Source organism: Cetorhinus maximus, chromosome 17 (genome assembly GCF_964194155.1).
Source record: "Cetorhinus maximus chromosome 17, sCetMax3.hap1.1, whole genome shotgun sequence".
Taxonomy (NCBI): domain Eukaryota; kingdom Metazoa; phylum Chordata; class Chondrichthyes; order Lamniformes; family Cetorhinidae; genus Cetorhinus; species Cetorhinus maximus.
This window is the reverse complement of record NC_135895.1, coordinates 89,477,696-89,501,581: the sequence shown is the minus strand read 5'-3', so window position 1 is coordinate 89,501,581 and position 23,886 is coordinate 89,477,696. Positions and strand designations below refer to the sequence as shown.

At 40.9% G+C, this 23,886-nt stretch overlaps 1 protein-coding gene across 1 annotated transcript in view; it reads left to right on the top strand.

The window, feature by feature from the left end:
- Positions 1-18,209, top strand: part of acbd6 (acyl-CoA binding domain containing 6) — a 207,196-nt gene extending 188,987 nt beyond the window's left edge. The window contains exon 8 of the mRNA XM_078561560.1: positions 17,938-18,209. Within this exon, the coding sequence (XP_078417686.1) occupies positions 17,938-18,092 (155 nt within the window). The 3' untranslated portion in view covers positions 18,093-18,209. The remainder of the gene's footprint in view (positions 1-17,937) is intronic.
- Positions 18,210-23,886: the final 5,677 nt, after the last annotated feature.

Genomic DNA, 23,886 nt, shown 5'->3' with positions numbered 1-23,886 from the left:
TGAGAATGGTGGAGGTAAATTCAATCATGGTTTTGAAAAGATAATATAATCATTACCTGAAGACAAAATATTTGCAGTGCTACAGGGAAAAGGTGGGTGAGTGGGGCCTAGTGAATTGCTCTTGCAGAAAGCCAGTTCAGACATGATGGGCCGAATGGCAGCCTCCTATGCTGTAACCATTCTATGGTTCTATGAATTCGCTTAAAGATTTTTCTTACTATAGCTGTTGCAGTCAAACTCTTATAAGTGCCATATTAGCAGGAGAGTCTAGTAGGAGATGCAGCCCTTTGCTGTCACATATGGTGGGGAGGTGTGAGATATTGTTGGGTGGGTGTGTGACTGCTGGCTCAGAGTTAGAATGGAGTAAAGGTGAATAACAGCTTTAATCATATACTGTGTGCAGCTCCTGCCTCCTTTCTAAATTGAAATTCCTATGACCAATCTGCATTGTGCCTTCAGCAGTAATAATGTTCTTGGAAAAATACAGACCTGTCCTTCAACTCAGGACTTCGTGGAATTAATTCCTGCGGTAGTCCACAGCACATGTTGTTTACCACATATTATACCTGATCAATTCTACATCTCACACAAAAGATTCGTGCATCAGAATTTTAATTCGGTTGAAGATTTTTTTTTAAAAGCTCAATGTTGATGCTAGGATTCTAATATGATGCAGTGATGGGGTATGTGAAATCTTTTTACTATGTACATTTGAACTGCGAAAATCGGTCAACAACACGATAATGGATTTTGTCCTTCCAAACTTGGGTTGTGTCTGGAGAGAACACGTTGAAGTATACACTACAAGGGTGAAGTATTTAGTGGAAGTATTTGAGATGATGAAATAAATGTATCAAACAATAAAGCATATTGACAAATCTACTGGTCTAGAGACCTGGGTTGTTTGTATGATATGAATAAACCACTTTTTCTTTTACCTTATTAAGGCTGGACTGATAATGGGGAATGTCATGCCATGCTTTTGTTAAGCATCAGGACTGCAAACAAATCTGTGACCTTCACAATGAGAGAATAGGGGAATGATGTGTTGATGTCAGGTTTAGTCCCCTAACCTTGCAGGCTCCCCAGACTGCAGCCTTTGACTCTGCTTATGCTGTCAGCCAGGAATAATCACGTTGGTTTGGGTCAGAATGGTCTGAACAGAATGTGATTTTCCCCAGGGTTTATATCGAAAGCTGCCCTGAGTGAGCCTGTAAACTTGGATGGCATTCAGTGAAATGTGTCAAGTATTACAGTTATTTTTCCAAGGATAAATATTGGAACAGATCTCCAACAAACCACTGATGCCAGACTGAAGAATATTTCCAACATTACAACCCAATCTGGACTGGGATCCCAAGCTGAGAATTTTCACTGTAAATGTGTAACTTGAGCAAGTCCAGTGAGGCGGATTGCTGATTAAAGTTGTAACACTACACTGGCATTCTTGTTTAAGAAGCAGAATGTCAACATTCAATTTTAAGTTACATTGATCACTGGAACACATTAGCAGCTAAGCCACAGCTCTGGCAGTAATATATAGTATTCTGGATATTTTGCCTGGCGTCCTTACTTGATGAGTTTATGACAGCAGCTGTGTATTGAATCATTTGTATGGTAAGGTGTAATCAGTGGCTTCACCTTCATGGTTTATGCTTCCCAGGATGCATGAGGCCAGCAACTTCAAATAAACTTCATTTAAGATTGTTATGTAAAGACTCAAGTATGTGTACCATAGCAGTGACACTCACAATTCAATGCGCTGTCATATGTGGCAGTGAATTTTCTGTGCAAATATTTTCCTCAGTTTGTGTTTCTACAAAGTGTTTGACAAAGGAACTGAAGGTAGTTTGTATTTAGAACCATAGAAAAGTTATGATACAGAAAGAGGCCATTCAGTCCATCGTGTCTGCACTGGCCAAAATGAGAAAAAAAGAAACTAGCTGCTCATTTTAACCCCACTTTCCAGTACCTGGTCCATAGCCTTGCAGGCTACAGCACTTCAGATGCAGATCTATGTACCTTTCAAATGAGTTGAGCGTTTCAGCCTCAACCAATAATTTAGGCAGTGAATTCCAGATGCCCACCATCCTCTGGGTGAATATGTTTTTCCTCATGTTCCCACTAATCCTTCTACCAATCACCTTAAACCTATGCCCCCTGGCAATTAACCCCTCAGCTAGGGGAAACAAGTCTTTCTGGTCTACCCTATCTAGGCCCCTTATAATTTCATACACCTCAATTAGGTCACCCCTTAGCCCCCTCTGTTCTAAGGAAAACAGCACTAGCCTATCCAATCTCTCCTCATAGTTGCAATTTTCAAGCCTTGGCAACATTCTTGTAAATCTCCCATGCACTCTCTCCAGAGCAATTATGTCCATCCTGTAATGTGGTGACCAGAACTGTATACAAAATTCCAGCTGTGGCCTAACCAGCTTTTTATACAGTTCCATCATTACATCCTGCTTTTGTATTCAATACCTTGCCCAAAGAGGAAAGCATTCTATATGCTTTCTTGACCACCTGGTCCACCTGTCCTGCCACCTTTAAGGACCTGTGGACATGCACCTCAAGGCCTCTCACTTCCTCAATAACCCCTCTCAATAACTTCCCATTTATTGAGTATTCCCTTGCTTTGCCCTCCCCAAATGCCTTACCTCACACTTTTCCAGATTGAAGTCCATTTGCCACTTCTCCGTTCACTCAACCAACATTCTGGAGTCAACAGCTATTCTCTTCACTGTCAACTACACGGCCAATTTTTGTGTCATCTGCAAATTCCCCGATCATGCCTTCCAAATTTAAGTCTTAATCATTAATATATACAACAAACAGCAAGGGCCCCAACACTGAACCCTGTGGAACACCATTGGAAACCATTTTCCATTTGCAAAAACATCCATTGGCCTTTACCCTTTGTTTCCTGTCACTGAGCCAATTGTGGATCCAACCTGCCGCCTTCCCTTGTATCTCATGAGATCTCACTTCCCTGACCAGTCTGCCATGTGGGACCTTGTCACATACCTTACTGAAATCCATGTAGACAACATCCACTACACTACCCTCATCAATCCTCCATGTTACTTACTCAAAAAATTCTGTTAAGTTGGTAAGACATGATTTTCCCCTAACAAAACCATACTGACTATCCCTGATCAATCCATGCCTTTCTGAGTGACAGTTTATCCTGTCTCTCAGAATTGTTTCCAATAATTTGTCCACCACCAAAGTCAGACTGACCGGCCTATAATTTTCTGGCCTTTCCCGCACACCGTTTTTAAATAATGGTACAATGTTCGCAGATCTCCAGTCCTCTGGGACCTCGCCTGTATCTGATGAGGATTGGAAAATGATCCTCAGAGCATCCGCTATTTCCTCCCTGGCTTCCTTCAACAGCCTGGGATACAATCCATCTACCTTCAAGGATGCCAGTCCCACCAATACTTCCTCTCTCACTATGCTTATTGTATCTAATATTTCACACTCCTCCTCTTTAATTAGAATGTCTGCATCATCCCTCTCCTTAGTGAGGACAGAGATAAAGTACTCATTGAGAACCCTGCCCACATCTTCTGCATCAACCCACAAGTTACTATGTACACCTCTGATAGGCCCTATCTTTTCTTTAGTTATTCTCTTGCTCTTAATGTACTGGTAAAACGTCTTAGGATTTTCTTTGATTTTACCTGCCAATATTTTTTCATATCCTCTCCTTGCTTTCATAATTTCTATTTTCACTTCACCCCTGTACTTTCTATACTCCTCTAGGCTTTCTACAGTATTAAGTCTTTTGTGACTGTCATAAGCTTTCTTTTTCTGCTTTACCTTAGCCTGTATGCTTTTGGATAACCAGGGGGTTCTTGATTTGGCAGTACTGCTCTTTTCCTTTGTGGAGACATAGCTACACTGTGCCCATAGAATCTTGCCTTTGAATGCCTCCCGCTGATTTGACGCAGCTTTTCCTTCTAATAGCTGTATCCAGTCCACTCTCGCCAGCTCACCTCTCAGCTTTGTAAAATTTGTCTCCCCCCAATTTAGAACTTTTACTCCTGTTCTATCTTTGCCCTTTTCCGTAATGATGCTAAATCTAATGATATTATGGTCACTGTCTCCAAAATGGCCCCCCCATTGCTACTTCATCCACTTGCCCAGCTTCATTTCCTAAGACTAAATCTAGAATTGCACCCCCTCTCGTTGGGCTTGTTACGTGCTGGCTAAAAAAGTTCTCTTGAATGCAGTTCAAGAATTTTGCACCCTCTGTGCCCTTCACATTGTTTGTATCCCAATTGATATTAGGGTAGCTGAAGTCCCCAATGATTACTGCCCTATTGTTTTTGCACTCCGAGATCTGTACATATTTGCTCTTCTAACTTCCTTCCACTATTTGGGGGTCTATAGTACACTCCTAGCAGTGTGCCTGCCCTTTTTTTATTTTTGAGCTCAACCCATATGGCCTCATTTGATGCTTCATTTACTATATCATCCCTCCTCACGGCTGTAATTGATTCTTTAACCAGTAATGCTACACCCCCACCTTTTTTATCCCCCTCCCGATCCTGCCTGAAAACTCTATATTCAGGGATGTTGACCTGCCATTTTTGCCCCTCCTTAAGCCAAGTTTCCATTATCACGATGACACCATGCTGCCATGTGTCTACCTGTGCCCTCAGCTTTATTTACTATGCTCCTTGCAGTTACATATATAACTATTAATACTGCCAAATTCCTGTGCTGTACACTTTTTAACCTGTGCTGCTTCTGTCTTTCAGTCACTCACTAATTCTCCATCTCCTGTTCCCTGCTCTGAATTTGCCTTCAGGTTTCCATCCCCCTGCCAATCTAGTTTAACCACCCCCCACCCCCCTCACAACACCACGAGCAAATCTCTCTGTGAGGATATTCATCCCAGTCCTGTTCATGTGTAGACCGTCCAGCTTGTACAAGTCCCACCTTTCCCAGAACCAGTCCCGATGTCTCAGAAATCTGATGCCCTCCCTCCTACACCAGCTTTCCAGCCATATGTTTATTCACTCAATTCTCCTATTTCTATACTCGCTTGCATGTGGAACTGGGAGTAATCCTGAGATTCCTGCTTTAGAGGTCCTGCTTTTCAACCTTCTTCCTAGCTCCCCAAAGTCTGCTTTCAGGACCTCATCCCCTTTCCTACCTAAATTATTGGTACCAACATGGACCATGATCTCTGGCTGGTTACCCTTCCCCAGAAGAATGTCCTGTAGCCACTCCATGACATCCTTGACCCTGGCACCAGGGAGGCAACATGCCATCCTGTGGTCACGTCTGCGGCCACAGAAGCGCCTATCTGTTCCCCCAACTAACGAATCCCCTATTACTATTGCTCTTCCCCTCACCTTTCTCCCCTCCTGTACAGCAGAGCTTCCTGTGGTGCCACAAACTTGGCTCTGACTGCACTTCTGGGAGGAACAAATGCCCTTAGCAGCATCCAAAATGGAAAACCGATTGGTGAGCGGGACCCCTGCGAACTCTTGCACTACTTGCTTAATTTTCTTGGAATGCCTGGTTGTCACCCATTCCCTTTCTGCCTCCAGGCTCCTAAGCTGCAGTGTGACCACCTCTTTGAACATGCTATCCATGTAGCTCTCAGCCTCTCAGATGAGCCACAGTGACTCCAGCCACTGCTCGAGCTCTGAAACCCAGAGCTCAAGGTTCTGCATTTCCTGCACGTGGTCGTCTAGGGCACTGGTAGCATCCACAACTTCCCACATATTGCAAGACACACATCCCACATGACCGAGCTGTCCTACCATGGCTTTAGCTTACTTTCCATGTGTTAACATTATTTTACTTTGGTTTAGTCAGGCAACTTTATTTTACCTGGCCTCGACTCAACTTTATTTCCCCATTGCCTGTGTTTCTTAAATGTAAGCAGCCCCTTCTTTTAAAAATAATGTGTTTTTCTAATTCTCAGCTACTTGATGACATCCCCAAACAATGGTTTCTCACCAGCCAATGAACTTATGTTCCCCCTGTGATGTTAGTGCTAGTTGCTGCTGACTGCCTGGCTCGGGGTCCTTCTCTCATACTCTCCTCCAGGTGCTGCTGACTGCCTGTCCTAGGGTCCTCCACTCGCACTCTCCTCTAGGTGCTGTTGACTGCCTGTCTCAGTGTCCTCCTGTGGCAATCTGGATGCTGTTCCAAGGTCGTCCATTCACACTATTTAAGATACTGGATTACTGCCAGCAAATTACGGGAAGCTGCATTACACTGGGAAAATAGGAAGAAGTGTAGGCCATTCAGCTCCTTGCGTCTATTCCACCATTCAATTACACCATGGCTGCCCTGACTAGTAGCCCTTAATACCCTTACCTAACAAAAATCCATCAACCTCAGTTTTGAAATATTCTCTTGAGCCCCAGGCTCAGCAGCATTTTGGGGTAGTTCCAGATTTCCCCTGACCTTTGTGTGAAGAAGTGGTTCCTGACATCACTTTGAATGGCCTAGCTCTAATTTTAATGTTATGCACCCCCTTGTTCAGGATTCCCCCAGTAGAGCAAATGGTTTTTCTTCATCCATCCAATCAATTTGTTTAATCATCTTAAACACCTCAATTCGATCACCCCTTAATGTTCTCTACCCATGGGAATGCCAGTCTAGTCTATGCAGGCAATCCTCATAATTTAACGTTTCCCCAGTTCCAGGCATACATGTTTTTTGTATATAACCACAGTCGATATTCAGTGATTTAGGCTTCCATTGAGCTGATTTTGTATCAGTTGATATCCTCATAGTTTTTACTGAAGTGAAATATGTCGTTTGCATTATATGCATGACATACATTGTCTACGTAAGTCATCATTCAAGTAGTTTTATTTTGGAAGAGTGTTTATTAGTGTACGCAGTGAGGTCCTTTTTGATGAATTTCAGGTTACAACAATCTCCAGATTCAAAGCATGCCTGCAGCATTTGTGATTCAAGGAAAATGATCTCTGATACAGTACCAAGCATAGTACACTAACAAATGGGTTTCAATGTGCTTTATCAATAAAGTTTATGCTTCAGTATTGCAGTGATTTTTTTTTTTGAACTGCAGCTCAAATAACCCAATCTCTACATTTTCACAGCAATCTTCAGACCTTGTGCTATAAATTGAGCAAATTAATAAATCAGCTTCTTTACATTATCTACTAAATCACCAAAATGATTTTGTGCTAAATTATATTAATGGGCCAGTTCTCTAATCTGCGTGTCAGACTTTTGTTGCAGAGATGATGACCCTGAACCAGCAGACACCCTGTGTGTGTGTGTGTGTGTGTGTGTGTGTGTGTGTTTTCAAACCAGCAGTATCCTATTGTGTAGACAAGAGCCCTCCTGGGATTAGTTTATTGCCCACAAGCAGTCCCTGAGGAAATCACAACTGTTCTCGGAGGAAGGTTGTGGGGTGGTTTGTGTGAGGGGGGGCGGGGGGGTCACATGAGGTGTAGAGGCGGGTTCTGTGTCCTCGGAGCCCTTTGCTTCAGAGGCACCATCTGCCGCTTTGTGCTACCTCACTCCCATCAGGACAGACCTCGACAGCAAGGGACAGAGCATCAGCACAGGGAGCCGAACGACTGGAATAATGCAAGTTGATGAAGTTTAGCAAGAGATGAGCATTCATTTTCCCTTCTCTCTGTGCAAGGCCAAAGTTCTGTCACTTGACAAATGGGGGTCCCGGAGCACCATAAATTTAGCTGTTTAACCTCCTGAGTCTTACACGAACATTACATGAGCATTTCCTGCATCCAGATTTCTAATATAACCAGGCTTGCATTTTCCATTTTTATATGCAGCTTGCAATGATAAAGTCAGTATTTCATTTTGCATGACACAAGCTTTTACAGTATTATTTAACCCGGCTGATGCTGAATTTTTTTGCATCCTTTATAAATATGCATATTTGTAATCTGCATACTGAGAATTTCCATAACACACACGCTATATTTCTGTACATTTGTTGAAATAAAAATGCAGCATGTATCACATGGGCCATTGGCACTGCAGCACAAGTCACATGGGGCAGTGCCACTGCAGTATAAGTCAGTTGTTGCGGTGGAAAGGAAGTGGTTATGACGCCGGACTAGCAACACCAGAGGTCATGAGTTCAGATTCAATAAATTTAGTAATTTTGTGAGCTGGCACCAGAAAGAATCACCATAAGAGCTGCCAGATTGTCATAAAAAGCCAACTGGCTCACTGGTGTTCCTAAGGGAAGGGAATCTGCTGTCCCCACCTACAGTCCTACTTTATGTGATTAACTCTTTGTACCCGTCAGAGCTGGCCTAGCAAGCCAACCTTTCACTACAAAGCAGGGGCTATCACCTCCACCAGGATGAGCAATAAATGCAGGTGTATTTTATCATACTTCAGTTCTTTTTGCTTCTCTGGAGGCAGTGCCAAATACTGGGTACAGTTCCATGAGTGTTGGCGCCCTACATTATTTCATCCTAGAGGCCAATCTGTACATCTGACCGTAGTCAGTAAGATTATTCAGTTGCGTGGGGGAGGGCATCACAGTCGACCCTGGTGTTCACAGTGCATTTGTCAAGTACAGGAAACCTGGATAACTTTTCTCTGCTCAGCCCCTGTGATGCTGAGTTTAGATGTAACACCTACATTCTATTAATTTTAGAATCTCTTAATTCTCCTAACAGTACATTGTTCTGTGCATAATACACACCTTATGTACTGAAGTGGAGCGCTCTGATCCTTTCATATAAAAGATAGGTTCAGAGTGCCCCAAAAAAATGTATTTTTCATCCTAATAAGCACTATGCCCTCTACAGGCACTTGAATGTATCTTCTTAACCAATCAGATTGAAGAATGAACAAGAGTCTGAACCAAGAAATGTAAGTTGGAGCACAGTATTGTATTCAATGTCATGTGAGATAAAGAAAGCAAAGCAAGAAGAGAGCTTGGATTAAGAGAGAGTTAAAAGAGACAAAGTAAAAGAAAATATATTTTTAAATAATTAAAATCTGAAAGAATGAAACTCCACGGTTGTAGAAGTTTCCTTTGTGTTGTTTCGCAGTAATTAAGACTTAACACACTGTTGAAAGGTAATTGGGCTGGAATGGACAAGCACTAATTTTTTTCTGCCAAATTTAGTCTGTATCTTTTGAGGTAAGTACAACAACTTTGTGTCGTTCGATACATGTAAATGGTCAGTCAGACAGCAAGATGCCTTCTTCAGGAAGCTTTTGGTAGCGCAGCAAATCTTGAACAGCAGCTTCCAGATTCCCGTGATTAACTGCGCATGTGTGGTTGCTGCAAGTTGTTGTCTGATTTCCACATAAATCAAGGTGCTGTTATCCTTGCAATTATTGTTACAGCAAAATCCGACCCATTATGCTGGTTCCTTTGTTCCAACAGGTTTTAGCAGTTGTTCCTCTCAAAATTGATGGAGTTTTCAATTAATTAAGAAAGAGCTTTCAGTTTAGTTTTGGAAGCAGACCGGTCATTCCTTTTGGGAATTGGGAGAGGCATATTGGAGGTTTGTGCTTCACCATCTGAGTAGGGCCATTTGGGAGATGTCTTGGGGATTGGAGGGGGAGAACTTGAGAGCAAGTCAAGTTTGCACAATGTCTCACTTCACTGGCCAGTTATTAGTATTGACTGAGGCTGAGGTGTATGCTGTTTGGTCACCCTGTTGGGTGCATGACATAAAGAAGGAGAAACCGTGTGCATGTGTGTGTGTCACCCAGTGTACACCGTGTGGGCATTGTATTGCTGGTGCCCGTTTATAGTTGTGTTTGTTCATGAGATTTGGGCGTCACTGGCTAGGCCACCATGTATTGCCCATCCCTAATTCCCCTTGAGAAGGTGGTGGTGAGCTACCTTCTTCAACAACTGTAGTCCCTGTGGTGTAAATACAGTGAAGGGACTGGGTCAAAATCCTGGAATTCCCTCCCTAACAGCACTCTAGATGCACCTTAACCACATGGACTGCAGCGGTTCAAGAAGGCAGCTCTCTACCACCTTCTCAAGGGCGATTAGGGATGGACAATAAATGCTGGCCCAGCCAACGATGCCCACATCCGATGAAAGAATTTTTTTAAAATGATGGCAGTAGAGTAGGTAGCTACATTTTATATTGTCTTGCAACTGAGTACAGATTATGTAGCTTTCTATATGAACATAAGGAGCTATTGCTCTGCTATTTTCCTGCTTATCAGAATAGCTGTTCCAATTCATCAGTCCTGTTCTGAAGGTTTTTCTACTCATGGAATATGCTGAGGTTGTCCTTTGGTAAAGTGTAGCTGTAACACAAAATCAATGAGCATTACTAATAATTCCACCTTCTCAAATAATGAGATTTTACACTAGTAAAAATAAAAGTGTTCTATATTATGTATGAGTCCTAGGTAACTGGGAATGAGATACAGGTCTGCACTTCAATTGTCCCGAGGGTGATGTGAAGAGAAACAGATTTTGTGAATGTTTTTCTCAAAAAAGATTTGCATTTATATAGTGCCTTATCAACTCAGAAACTTGTGAGAATAAATAACATGGAAGTGCAGTGACTATTATTTGGTAGGCAATTGAAGCAGCTATTTTGAAGGCTTAGCATCCTCCCAAACAATAATAAGAGTTAACCTGGTTCTGTTGGTTGAAGTATGGATGTTAGGTAGGAAAATCCTTTTTGATTAATGAAATGCTGGCTTTAATCTCCACCTAATAACTGAGACAGATGCCTCATGTCACAGCGTTCCTTCAGTCTGCACTACAGTATCAGTCTCTTCAAGAAATGCCTTCCCTGAAGAAGTATCATTCTAGTTTACTTTCTCCAGGAATGTCACTCACAACTGTCTGACTGAGATGTAAGAACTGAGTCAGACTGATGCTGATTGAAGTTTCGCTCCTAGCTTATTCCTAGGTTTTTATTTTACATTATACAATACCTATTTTCTGTACAGTGTGGTTCATATCCCCTCAAAAGTCACTATCAGTGTTCTTGCTCCTGGCTGTTGCCCAGCAATACCTGCTGCAAATTTGTGTGGACACTGGGTAAGGACAAACAGAAGTTATCTGTATCCCCCTATCAGGCCTCACAGTGCACTATATTACAACCAGCAGTGGTTGAGTCAGCACTTTCAGGAGGGGAGAGGAGCAATGTGAACAGTGGGCAGAACCAACATACGATCTATATATTTTGAATTACCCATTTGAGAGGTGGCTGGTCATTTTACTGCAACAGGTAGTTGAGCAAAATCAGAGGCAACACATTGTTCATATGCAAATACATTTTAAGAGCAAAGCATGTAGAAATGGCTGCTTGCTTTCTCATGAAACCAATCAGTTTAAGGTCAGGCTTTACCGCATTAATGCTTGGATCTGTTATCTGGGTGCTCAGGGAACTTTGTTCATAATGGAAGACACTTTTTGATAGATATATCATAGTTTTGAACTGCAAAGGGTATGAGAGATATATCACACGTTTTCAGTTCTCTTGAGCCGTCAAGTTAGACATGTAAGTTTTATGTTGCAGACCCTGATCCAAGTTTTAACGTTACTAAGAGAGTTAGCAAAATATTGTATCTTTTATTGTTTTTGAATACCTGAGGAGGTGTAAGTTAAATATTCTGTAATCAAGTAAAACCTGCTGTTATACTGACTTAGTCATTGTTTATTTTTTACAACAGTAGACCTGATTTGTTGCTTAAGTTGCACGGTCTGATAAAGTTTGTTTTCCACTATATAAAGACTGGAATCACATGAGTGCGTTTATGCCCATTCTGTAGGATAATTGAACAACTGCCCAGCGATGATACAAAATCAGTTACATTACTATTTATTGTGGATATAAATTCACATTGGACCAGATCTTCCGGTCTCCGTATCATCAGAGACCAGATGTACTCCCCAAGATGTGCTTCAGAACACCGCAGAAGTCCAGACGCACTGACTACATGGGAGTTTCCTGTGAACTTCTGATGGGCAATGCCCCTGCTCCCCGGGACCTTCCGGAGACTTTGGACAGTTCTGACTTACTTACCTGAATAGTTACCCAGGAAATTTTAGACCGAAAGATCCTAGTCTAACTCCTGGGTAACTGTACAACTGACCCCAATCAATGGCCCTCGCTAAATTCCTGACCTGACCTGACTAGCCCCCACCACTCGCCCCCAACCCTCAGCACCCCTGACTTGACTAGGCACCGATGTGACAACCTTTCCCAATCAGAGTACCCCACCGACCCACCTTCCGTCTCACCCACCTGCCACCCTACCCACTTACCTCAAACACCCTACCCAATTACCCATTTACTCATTCATCCACTCATCTAATCACCCATTCACTAACATTCACACCAGACATTTCAACTTACCTTATGGCAGCTAGTGCCGTAAAAATGGCGTGTATCTTCTGCGCAGGTTCTCTGTGCTACTGTCTGCGAGGTTTCCTGCACTGAGGTAGTTCATCTACATCATGGATCAGAAGTTGGAGCCTTTTCCATGTATGCAGCTAAGTGGATAGCTTTCTGGCTGATTAGTGTCGGACACAAGGGTTCCGACTCTGATTGGAAGTTCTTGGCCATTATGTTTAAAAAGAAAGTGTTCTTTGCATGAGGTGAATATTTGGTCTGTAAAAAGTGAATTGGTGAATCCTTCCCCATAAAGTTTTTTTGTATTACATGACATCATCATGGATGTTGCTCTGCAACCTCACTAAGTCTATGGTGAAACCCATTTCAGTTGAAATTGAAAAAGAAAGAACAAGGCATAATTCATAGTTTTTAAACAAGTAATCTTTTTAGCACTAGAAAGAATAAAGAGCTGGTCATGGTTTTTGTTTTCTAGATCCCATGTATGTGCGTGTGTATTGTAAAGATAATGCAGTTCCCAGTGCGTGAGATTCAATATATACTTGATTTCGACTTCCTTGGTAATAATCCGCTGCAAGTTATTTCTGCATAACTTTACATTGATTGATATCAAAATGATTCGCCATTATTATGTACCTTGGATGATGGAGTGAACTGACAACTGGTGTCTGGCCTAGCAATCTTTCCCAAGACAAAAATACAAATTAGCCCTCCCCCACATCACCAAATGAAATTAAAATGTTGCAAGATGCTGAGGAGTTGTTTCAAAATGCATTCTAATATAGAGTTCGAAAGGTGATTATAATCTTATGTAAGTGCCACTGTTGCTGATGAAGACAATCCATCTGAACAGGAGTGTTTTTATCTCTCAAAAGAATTTATGGTGTTATGAAGAGAAAGTAAATCTAGTTTTATCCCTTTAAATCCAGTTACAATACATAGGATTATAAACGTCACATCCCTGGCTTGAACCAGAATAAATGTGACATGTTGTTATAGACAACCAAATAAACCAACTTCCATTTAAATGGCCCCTTCAACATAGTAAAGTGTCCCAGGATGTTTCACACGAGTGTTATTGAAGAAGAATTGACACTGAGCCACATAAAGACATATTGGGACAGGTGGCCAAAAGCTTGGTCAACGAGATAGGCCTTAAGGAGCATTTTAAAGGAGGAGAGAGAAACAGAGAGGTTTAGGGAGGGAGTTCTAGAGTTTAGGGCCTAGCTAAACCACAACTACTACTGGTGGAGCAAAGAAAATCAGCGATGCTGAAGAGGCCAGAATTGTTAGAAAGAGATCACATTGGTTAACAAATTGTCACCACCCTTTGAGAGTGTTTACAGCAGGCTTGCTTGGCAGTACAGATGGATTGCAAAACCCTTTTAAAACTATTCTCCTGTCTCTCGCAGTGTGTATCTGTCTTGACTGCTGATGGTTTAAATTCTCAAGCCTATTTCAAAAGATTGTGCATTTGTTTTCTTAATTTTGCATATATTTGTGTAGTGCGGTGAATATGGTGACCTAATCACCAAAAGCTTGGCAAGCACTGTAATCCTGTTGCACAACATTGCACTGGTCAGATTGCAGAGATCTTGAAGGAGTGTAGGTTTGAGGAGATCACAGAGATAACCCACAGGTTTCAGTGAGGAATCAAATCACACTAATCGACTGCCTACTCCATTTTGTATTGAGTTGTCAGTTATTTAATTCAAGGATCCCTCTCTATGGTTTCAGGGCTATTTAAGTAAGTCAGATTGTTCAAGAATTGGATCTGACTAGTGGTGTTGTTCAGTAAGATTTCTATGCTTGCTAAACTTGTGGTGACCAGGTCACCATTTTCACCACGTGATTCAAAATAATATGCAATATTACTAATACAAATGCGCAATCTTTGGAAAATGGGTTTGAGAATTTAAACTGTCAGCAATCAAGATTGATACACTGACTGCAAGAGTCAGTGGAGCAGTTCCAAAAGGATTCTACTGTCCATTCTGCTCTGTTCCATAAAGCAAGCCTACTGTATACACTCTAAAAGGGGGTGACAATCTGTTTAAGTGTTCTATTACTGACCGTGTACTCTGTATTTCAAAAAAAATTTCTTCAAGAGTAAACTCTGTCTATTTTATCAGAATTTAAATATTGGGAGACTCAGGGAGGGAAAGGAATTGACGAATCTCGAAGTATTGACTTCTGCACTCTTGCCTTGCTTATGCTGTGTCACTTGCCATTTCTGAACACACTGCCTGGACACTTAATGGATTTGCGGTTCATGGCCAATTTCCTGTAATCTCCTTTTATGCCAATAGCACCCTATTCTTTTCAGTTCATTTCAAAAATCTGTTAAGGTGAAGACCGAACATATTTGCATGGTGCTGCACTGCCGCAGCTTGCCAGAATTGTCCATTTCAACTCTCTGGGCAGCCATGCAGCACTGTCCATCTCTCACACACTTCAGCTGTTTTGTGGAAACCACCAACTACCATCTAAGCAAAAGCTGGTTCTTCAGTCAGCATTCCCTATGTCACTAGATTTCCCAAGAAAAATTTGAGAGCAATCGGATCGCTTTCCTTCCAAAAGCCAGCCCTACTTTAATGGCACTTTACAGAGCAGTCCCACAGATCTAAATGTATTGTCATTTAGAGGTACCCAAATAAGGTAAGAAACGGCAACTTTTTGCTTCTTTGTGTAAGTAACTCGAAGTCACTAGACACCTAACAACTGAACTATATTCTGTTAAATATGGTCTCGGTTTGGCTGATATTTGACTTCTGTCCAACAGCAACATGATTGATTCTTTGCTCAGTTACGGACAGTTGACAAATAGCAGTTCAGTGAGTGACACAGATACTCATACCCACTGCTCCAACTTCAACACAACTCAGTATTGTGTGGCTCTAAAAATGAACAGCAGCAATTCGCCACATATCTGTGGCTGATTCACCACAAATGGCCAAGTATTGGACAGCACTGTACTAATGTAGCTTCCGCAGTTGTGAGAAAGAGAAGGAAAGAATCACCATTTGTAGAAAATATGATTTCAAAAGCTGGATAATCTAATTTCTACTGTAAATATGTGTGCATATTAGCTATTGTTAGAAGAAATAGCTTGATGGTAAAAATATGAAATTAAGCCTGATTTTAGGATTACTTATGTTACAGCAGATGAGATTATGGGTGATTTGATGGAAGTGTAATAAACTATGAAGGACTGGAGCAGGGTAAATGAAATAGACTATTTCCAGTTTCTAGAAATGGGGGGAGGGAGTGGGGGGTGCGGACAGACATAGATGTATATTTGGATGTAAGAGATTTAGGAAAGAGAAGGGGAAAGACCTTTTGACACAGTGTTGTGTGGCCATGGAATCTACTGCCGGAGTTGGTGAATAAAGCAGAGACGGTGTCAACATTTAATAGGTTAGACAGGTGGTTATAGGAAAGGGGAACTAGGGGACATGGGAACAAGCTGGGCACATGGAATTAGGTGGGGATAAACACTAACAGTGACTGGTTGGGCCGAAAAGTCTGTTTCAGTTTTATCATTTCAGTTAATTTTGCTGTGATCGCTTTTGTAGATGGAAGAAATCCTCCTGTAGGATAAGATCATTCCAGTAGCTAAGGTAATTCACTAAAGTTCACTGCACGTTATCTTAGGCATGCTACCAAAACTTTACCTAGACATTGGAGTAGTGAAGGCTATTGGGATTCGACTGTTACTGTAAATTTGCATTCCAGAAGCTTAAACTATAAATTGAAGATGGTAGAAAAGACTCAGAATGTAACTGTCTCCAACTACAATGCCATCATTGATAGATGAACAGAGAGAAACTGCTTGGCATTTTATGACCAACCTAGGCTCAGTTAATCACTTGCAGGTATCCAATATTCTTGATAAGTTATGGAATGCAGAACCTTTTCTGTTATTTCTATTTGTCATTAGCAAGATTTAATGAACATGAATTAGACCAAAAGTAATGTTACTGTAAATTATGCATGATCTGTATACTCTTATTTTGGTAGTTACTGGCCAGTAGCCATGTAATTATATAGTCTGTGCAGAAAACAAAAAACTTTCCAGAGTGTTACAAGAGCATGTGTTTTATAGCATGCCTTGCTGATCAGGATATTTAATAACATTTGATGTTATATTCATCAGGCCTGGGTATATTGAATTGACTCTAAGTAAGAGAAAGAGCATATAAAACATGTAATGTTTTAGATCGAACCAAACCAAAAGCTGATGTGACTCCCTGTAGAATACATTCTTCAAACAGAACTCAACTGTGATTAACTAATCTTTGTCTCAGGACAGATACCCAAGTTCCCTACACTTAGAAATGAATATATATGATTAGGCTGTGAATATTGATGACATCAAGCGAACTAGTGGGAACAAGTTACTGAGCCCAGTAATCTCATAGATCTGAATAAGTTTCCACCATTAACATGAAGAGGTGTCAGCTGTGGCTCAGTCCATAGCACCCTCGCCTTTGAATCAGAAGGTTGTGGGTTCATGTCCCACTCCCGGAAACCAAGAACTGTGATTGTACTCAAAAGAGTTGCAATCTGTGACTGTTGATAACTCGAAAGAATTAACATGAAGTAATTACAGAATCTAAAAACAATCTTGCTAATAATATAGCTTCATCGTATGATCAAAGATGCAAGGCACTCTTTCCCCCTCCTGCCTTTTCTTCCCTTTCTCTCTTCCATAATCACACTGCAAAGACTGTTATACTTATGGCAATATGTAATAACCACCCGACCCCCATATGATATTGGTATTTTTGATCACATTTGACTGCCCTGTTTTGGTAATTAGGGATGTCTTTCAACTACTCATTATCATAAAACATTTGAAATTTGCACATTTTTAAAAAAGATGATGATGGATAGTCATAAAAAAATCATGTTTGTTATTGGAGAGTGTTAGTAAAAGTATATTCAGGAGAGTGCAGATCATATCTAGATATGCAATTGACATCTGGCGATATCCTAATTGGATTTTTAGTCTCTTTGTGCTCCCCTGAAAATTCCGTGCAAAATAAAGGAGAAGATCATAGATGGTTTTTGTTTTTGATCTTTCCCAATTATAGTTATAAATTAAACAGGATGGAAAGCAGCTTGCTTTTGTTCACTATAGCTGTCATCGACATGAACCTTACTCCAACATCTACGAGAAATGTGGCATGAAGTTAAAAACATAGCTGCTGGGATTGGTAATGTTGATTAGCCTCTAGTAATCACTAAGCGGTGGGCCATATGTTCACACCTATAAATGCCCATGATGAGTTCCCAATTTCAGTCATGGGGAGATGCTGAATGTACACTGCAACTTGATAATTGAGAATGTAAAAATGATTTGCTAAATTTAGTGGTATCTTAAGCTTTGGTACTGTATTGTTTGTACCTGTGCTGGTTCTGAACACAATTACTCTATTCCATCAATTTCTTTCATTAAGAAGGGACATGATGCTTTTTAAAAAACAACAGAGAACAACTTGAGGCTCCTTCACTTTAATCATGCAGTATAGAGTTAGCTTATGTGACAGAAATGTAATATATATTCACTTACACTTTGCTCTGTGCCTACTTCTAGCATCTGCCTGCGAATTTGCTGATATCGTGGAATTGTTGTTGAATTCTGGGGCTGATCCCACCATTCAGGACGGGGAAGGGTGCCTACCTGAAGAGGTGACTGACTCTAAGGACATCTCACAGATGCTGCGACAGTATGCCGCATCAAAAGGTTAAACCCAAGCCAGATGCATGACTACAAATGGAAAACTACAGAAACAAATATGTATTGAAATATATTTCATGGTGATTGTTACGTTACAATATGCAATAATTAAACAGTCATTCGCAATAGCAGTGGTTTATGCTTTGTTTCAGTGAAGATTTTTTGTCAAAATAACTTGCACTTTATGTTAAAAGTTTAAAAGCAGGGAGTTTTAATGAACAGCAATTTGAAAATAGTTTAGAACACTTTTTAAATAAATATAAAAATTGAGATCCTTGCTGACCCTTAAGGGTCAGACTGCTTATATTATATAGATAGATCTACCTATACAAAGTATGAAGCTATTATAAGGATAGCATGGCTTCCCATGTCCTTTCAGATCATGTTTGTTAATGAAATCTCAATAACGTTAATGGATTACTAGTTGCATGTGTACCCTCTCCTTCTCTCCAATCCAGCCTGCCTGTCCGGTAAACAGTGGCCATACTACCAGGACATTTGAACACCCCTTGGTCCAGCTTCAGTTAAGTTGCATTGTACGACATTTGCACAGCTCGGTTAACATTGCACATCTTCACAAAGTAATAGTACTTCATCAGAGCAGAGAAATGCTACCTATTTCATACAAATTTGGAGCCATGTGCTTATTTGTGGCAAGTTACCCAGTTGCATTCTCAACCTGGAAAAGAGTTTGTTGTCTGCACCATTGGTGAAAGGTCACTTGGACATTATCACCAGTGAGTATCAGGAAAAAAATATAACTAAAATATGTTTTCTCCATTGTCTGAGACCGTCTTATCCAACTGCAAGGTTGTCATCAATTACCACTCCCACACCCCACTGCAAAAGTTATATTATTAATGAGGTGTATTTATTGGGAAAAAAACATAAGGAACTGAACTGTAGGAGTAAAAGCCATTTGGTTTAAGGCTTTTTTTCTGCCACTTGGAATCTAGCCAGCCCACTTAGCTTCTGAAACAGGTGACGCAAGTAATACCTCCAAGAAGTTAATGGTCAGTAGAATGTATTCCCAAATCTCAAAATTAACAGTTTACTTGCTTATGCAATTGAGCTGCACAGATTAAATTTTAATGAATGTCATCCTTAAGAAGTAACACGATAATTAATACCTGTATAATTTAAGCAAATATTTCTTCTTTGAATAAGACTGGTTAGAGTGCAGCTCCAACAACACCCAAGAAGCTCAACACTATCAAAGACTGAGTGACCTGTTTGATCAGCACCCAATGCACCACCTCAAACGTTTGCTTCCTCCACCACTGGCACACAGCGGCAGCAGTGTGTATCATATAGAAAATGCATTGCAGCAATTCGCCAGTCCTTTGACTGCTCTTTCCAAACCCATGACCTCTACCACCTAGACAAACAAGGGCAGCAGACATGTGGGAACACCGCCACCTGCAAATTTCCCTCCAAGCCACACACCATCCTGACTTGGAACTTTTTCACTGATCCTTCACTGTCACTGGGTAAAAAACCTGGAGCACCTGCCACCATCCCCATCTCCCCCCCCACTCCACCCCCAACAGCACTGGGGGTGCACGTACACCACAAGGACTGCATTGGTCAAAAAGACGGCTCACCACCACCTTTTCAAGGGCATTTAGGGTTGGGCAAAAAAACTGCCCTTTCCAGTGACACACACACCCATGAATGAATAAATGAAAATTTAGTGCAATTACCATGTGGCCTTTTCTCTTGTTTCTCTTCATTTTTACAGTTAGCCTTTGGACAACTTCTACATAGGATAAAGATTGCCATTTTACTTCACATCTTCCCAATCATAATGTTTCCTATAGCCTGTTCACAGCAGAAAGGTTGCATCTTTTTGTCTTCTATTTGGGCTGGTGACTGTATAACTATTGATGTTGTGACTTCTTGGTATGGCTGTAGACACAGCAACCTTGGCATCATTGCAAAAGCAATTGGATACTGTGACTGGATAGATGAGTTGGCTGGACTTTCTATTGCCATTTTAGCTACACCTTTCTCATGCTGTTACTGAAATAAATGAACCATTCTCTTGTTCCCGCTTATACAATGGGCACTAAATTTGGAATGGAAATTATAAAATAATCACAAAATTATCATGTAGTATTAATTTGTTAGGTTTAATCATCAGTACAATCGAGGTTAGCATCTGTAAGGATGAGGAAATTGCCTTAATAAAAGCAGGAAGGCATAAATAGTTTGTAATATATTTGATATTCAATTAGGACTGAAATGAGCAATTTTGGATTAAATTTAAATTGCAATAAATCTGGATTCACGTGGGAAATTATAACTAGAATCTCTTTCTTGTAAAATTACCAATTAAAATTGTGCACTTATTTCTTGCTCTTCCATTTAATTTGGCAATGTACAAATCACTGTTAACTCCCATTTTAAAAAAACTCCAATTCTTCATAGAACAACAATAAATGTAATAAATAATCAGGCTTTCCTTTGAGGATCAAACCTGTCGTCTTATACTAATTCTCATCTTCAAGAAAATGATATATCAATGAGGACCACATTTGATCAAACTGATGAGCAAGTCCTCCTGGTTTCCATTATACTTTCTCAGTTATATGTGTTAGATACGAGGCCAACTGTTGATCCATTAAAGGAGAATTGGAACCCTTCAGCTGCGCCAGCTCTGCCTTCTACAAACTGCAGCAGCGAATGTTTGACAACAAAACACCCACATGTCATCAAACACTGTCAAAACACCCACATGTCATCACTGCAGTGAGACCTGGTCTGTGTATCAGCGACACATAAGAGCACCAGAGAAATTCTATCAGCAATGCCTCCCCTGGATTCAATGAGAGGATTGTTGAACAAATACTAGTGTCCTTCTTGAAGCCAGTTCCTCAAGCATTTAAGCAGAACTGCAAAATCAACTTCAATGGACTGGACACAGTGTCCGGATGTCACAACAGTCGTCCCAACAGTTCCTGTTTTCTCAGTATTCAAATGGTCAACGTTCCAGGGGACGGCAAAGAAAATGCTTCATAGACACACTGAAGCTCTTCCTTGAAGTGCAGCAGCATAGACCTTATGACTGGGAGGAGCTTTCTACTAATCATTCAAAATGGTGACATCTTGTCCATCAAGCTGCATCACACTTTGAGTCCCAACTCCTTAAATGATGAGGTAGAGCGACAACAGAGAAGGAAAGAAAATGAAGCAGAAGCTGGACTCCAGATCCTACCTTGTGGGATGTCCTGCTCCATGTACCCAAAGAGAATTGGGTTGAGAATTGGCCTGTTCAGTCACATGAAAACCCATGGCAGAAACTCCTAACCCTGAGTAGATGTTATCCTTAAATTGATGGACAGCTGACTGTAGAGTAAAGGGTTAATGGTTATGTTAATTAGACAATGATGTTAATGATATAAGCATGACAAAAGGGTCAGATGACCAAGAGGCTCCAAGAGAGCAAGGCACAAAACAGTCTCTGTCCAGAGAATAATGTACTTGCCATACATACACTCGGCCCCTCGAGCCTGCTCTGCCATTCAATAAGGTCATGGCTGATCTGAATGTAACCTCAACCCCATGAGGTCTTTGTAAATATTGTGAATAAATAGTTTAAGAAAAATTAAATACTGACTATCTCCAATTCACTCAGAATAAATGAAATCTCATCAAAAGATGGTGACAGCGCTGGAGGCTACAGTTTAAGAAACTGAGACCACAGATTGGTAATTCACGGGTGAAGATCTTGAAGATCTTTCAACAAAAATAGGGGACAGTGAGCCACTCATGATGTTGGCAGCCATTGAACAGGCACTACCCCTTCCACAGCCCTTCTAACACATAAAGAATCCACAGCAAGGACAACAACGGGGCTCTGGAGGAGACAGTTTGAAAGGTACCGAACAGCTTTGAGCTTACAAGAGGAGGCACAAAAACACTTGGCCAGTACCCTTCTATACACGATTGGGGCCATAGCTGATGATGCACTGACAAGTCAAGGAGGCCTCGACGTCCTACGAGGGCTTTCAATAATTACTTCAGCCCTAAGAAGAATCTGGTCATTGAATGGGCGAGATTCAACCAAAGGAGCCAAAGGCCAGTTTAATCCATTGATTAATTTATAATGACTTTTATCAACTGGCCAGTAGTTGTGGCTATGTAGCTTTAAAGCCTGAGTTAATTTGTGACTGCACTGTGGTGTGTTCGACGAGGAACTGTCATACTTTTTGCAAACCAAGGAAGATTTAATGTAGAGAAGACTGAACAGTTTGCAAGGCAAGTGGAGCTGTGACAGCAGAATTGGGGCATACTTCAGGGAGACTTTGAGGCTCGGAAAGGGGTTGCTTTAGTATGTAGGCCCAAAGTTGGAAGCCCTGCCTACTGAAAAGCCTGCCAAAGGGCTGGGAAGAACCCTTCTACCTATTTTAAAATGCTCCAGATGCAGTGCCAAAAAGCAGTATCGCTGAGGAGAATGCCCAGAAAGGGGGCCAAATGCTTTCTCTGTGGCAAGACTGGACATTTTAAATGATTCTGCAGATCTAAAACACAATTTAAGGGAAGAGGGTGGGAACAAGCTTCTAACCATTCTAAAGTACTGCAAATTGGAAATAAAGGCATTCAGGATAAAGATTTCTTGGGAGAAATAATCGATCCCAATAAACAGTTCTGGTCTTTAGAGCTGGAAGTCAAAGGATACAGAACAGAATTTAATTTGCAAACTGGTGTTGGGATCATAGTCTTATCAGACAAATTGGAATGGCTTAATAATGTTGAGATTCAGCCTTCAAAAATAAAGCTAAAGGGGCCAGGAGGCACAAACTTCAAAGTGAAGGGCCAGACCACTACATCCCGTAGACATAAAGGTAAAGGAATTAATTAAACTCTTTTTATCCTCCAGAATCAGCAGCTATATCTGCTCAGCAGGGCAGTGTGTTCGGCCTTCGACAAAGGGTTGATGAGGTAACACAGAATGACAGAGGAGTCATATTTAGGAATGAATCTCCTAGGTTGTTCCAGGGACTGGGAAAACTCAAAAGTGAATATCATATCACCCTACTCCCAGATGTCAAATCTGTCTGCTTATTTACCCCTAGGAGGGTACCACACCTGCTGATCGAGACAGTCAAAGAGTAGATTGACATGATACTGCATCAAGGAGTAATCTCTCCTGTTACAGTGCCATGCAAAATGGTGCTCTGGTCTAGTGACAGTCCCTAAACCTAATGGAAACACACTCTGTATCTGCTCTAGTTAAACAATCTTGTACCTTTGAGTGTGTGAGCATATATTTCCCAGAATTTGAGTTTAGCCCTGGATGAAATTACTTTCCTTCTCCCAGTAAATCAGGACATGTACATTTCCGGTCAAAAATAGCATTGTTTGTTACAAAGTGCAGTAAACATATTGTTTCCAAATTTTAAATTAGAGTCAAGATGTACATTTTACTTCGGATTGATGTGGGAATTTTTCATTTTTAAAATCTATTTCCTGTCTGCTAATGGTGCCATAAAGTGCTTTACACCTGCTATCTTGCCAATCAATTCTGCCAGGGCAATGTATTAACAGTGTAATAAATAATTGGCCAAATAAAAAAAAGTGCTAAAGCTAGTCTTTTGATTGCACAGTAGTTAGATTTATTATGTTAGTCATCAATACAGTGGGACCTGCTTATTGTCACACTGCATTGTGACATAATTTAGAATAGTAACACTTCAAATATCTAACCATTGCCCGTTTGGTTTGCTTAGTCTGTTTTGTCACTTAATGAAGATCACTTGATAGCTAAGTGCTCAGCAATCCTTAAATGAATCCTATATCACA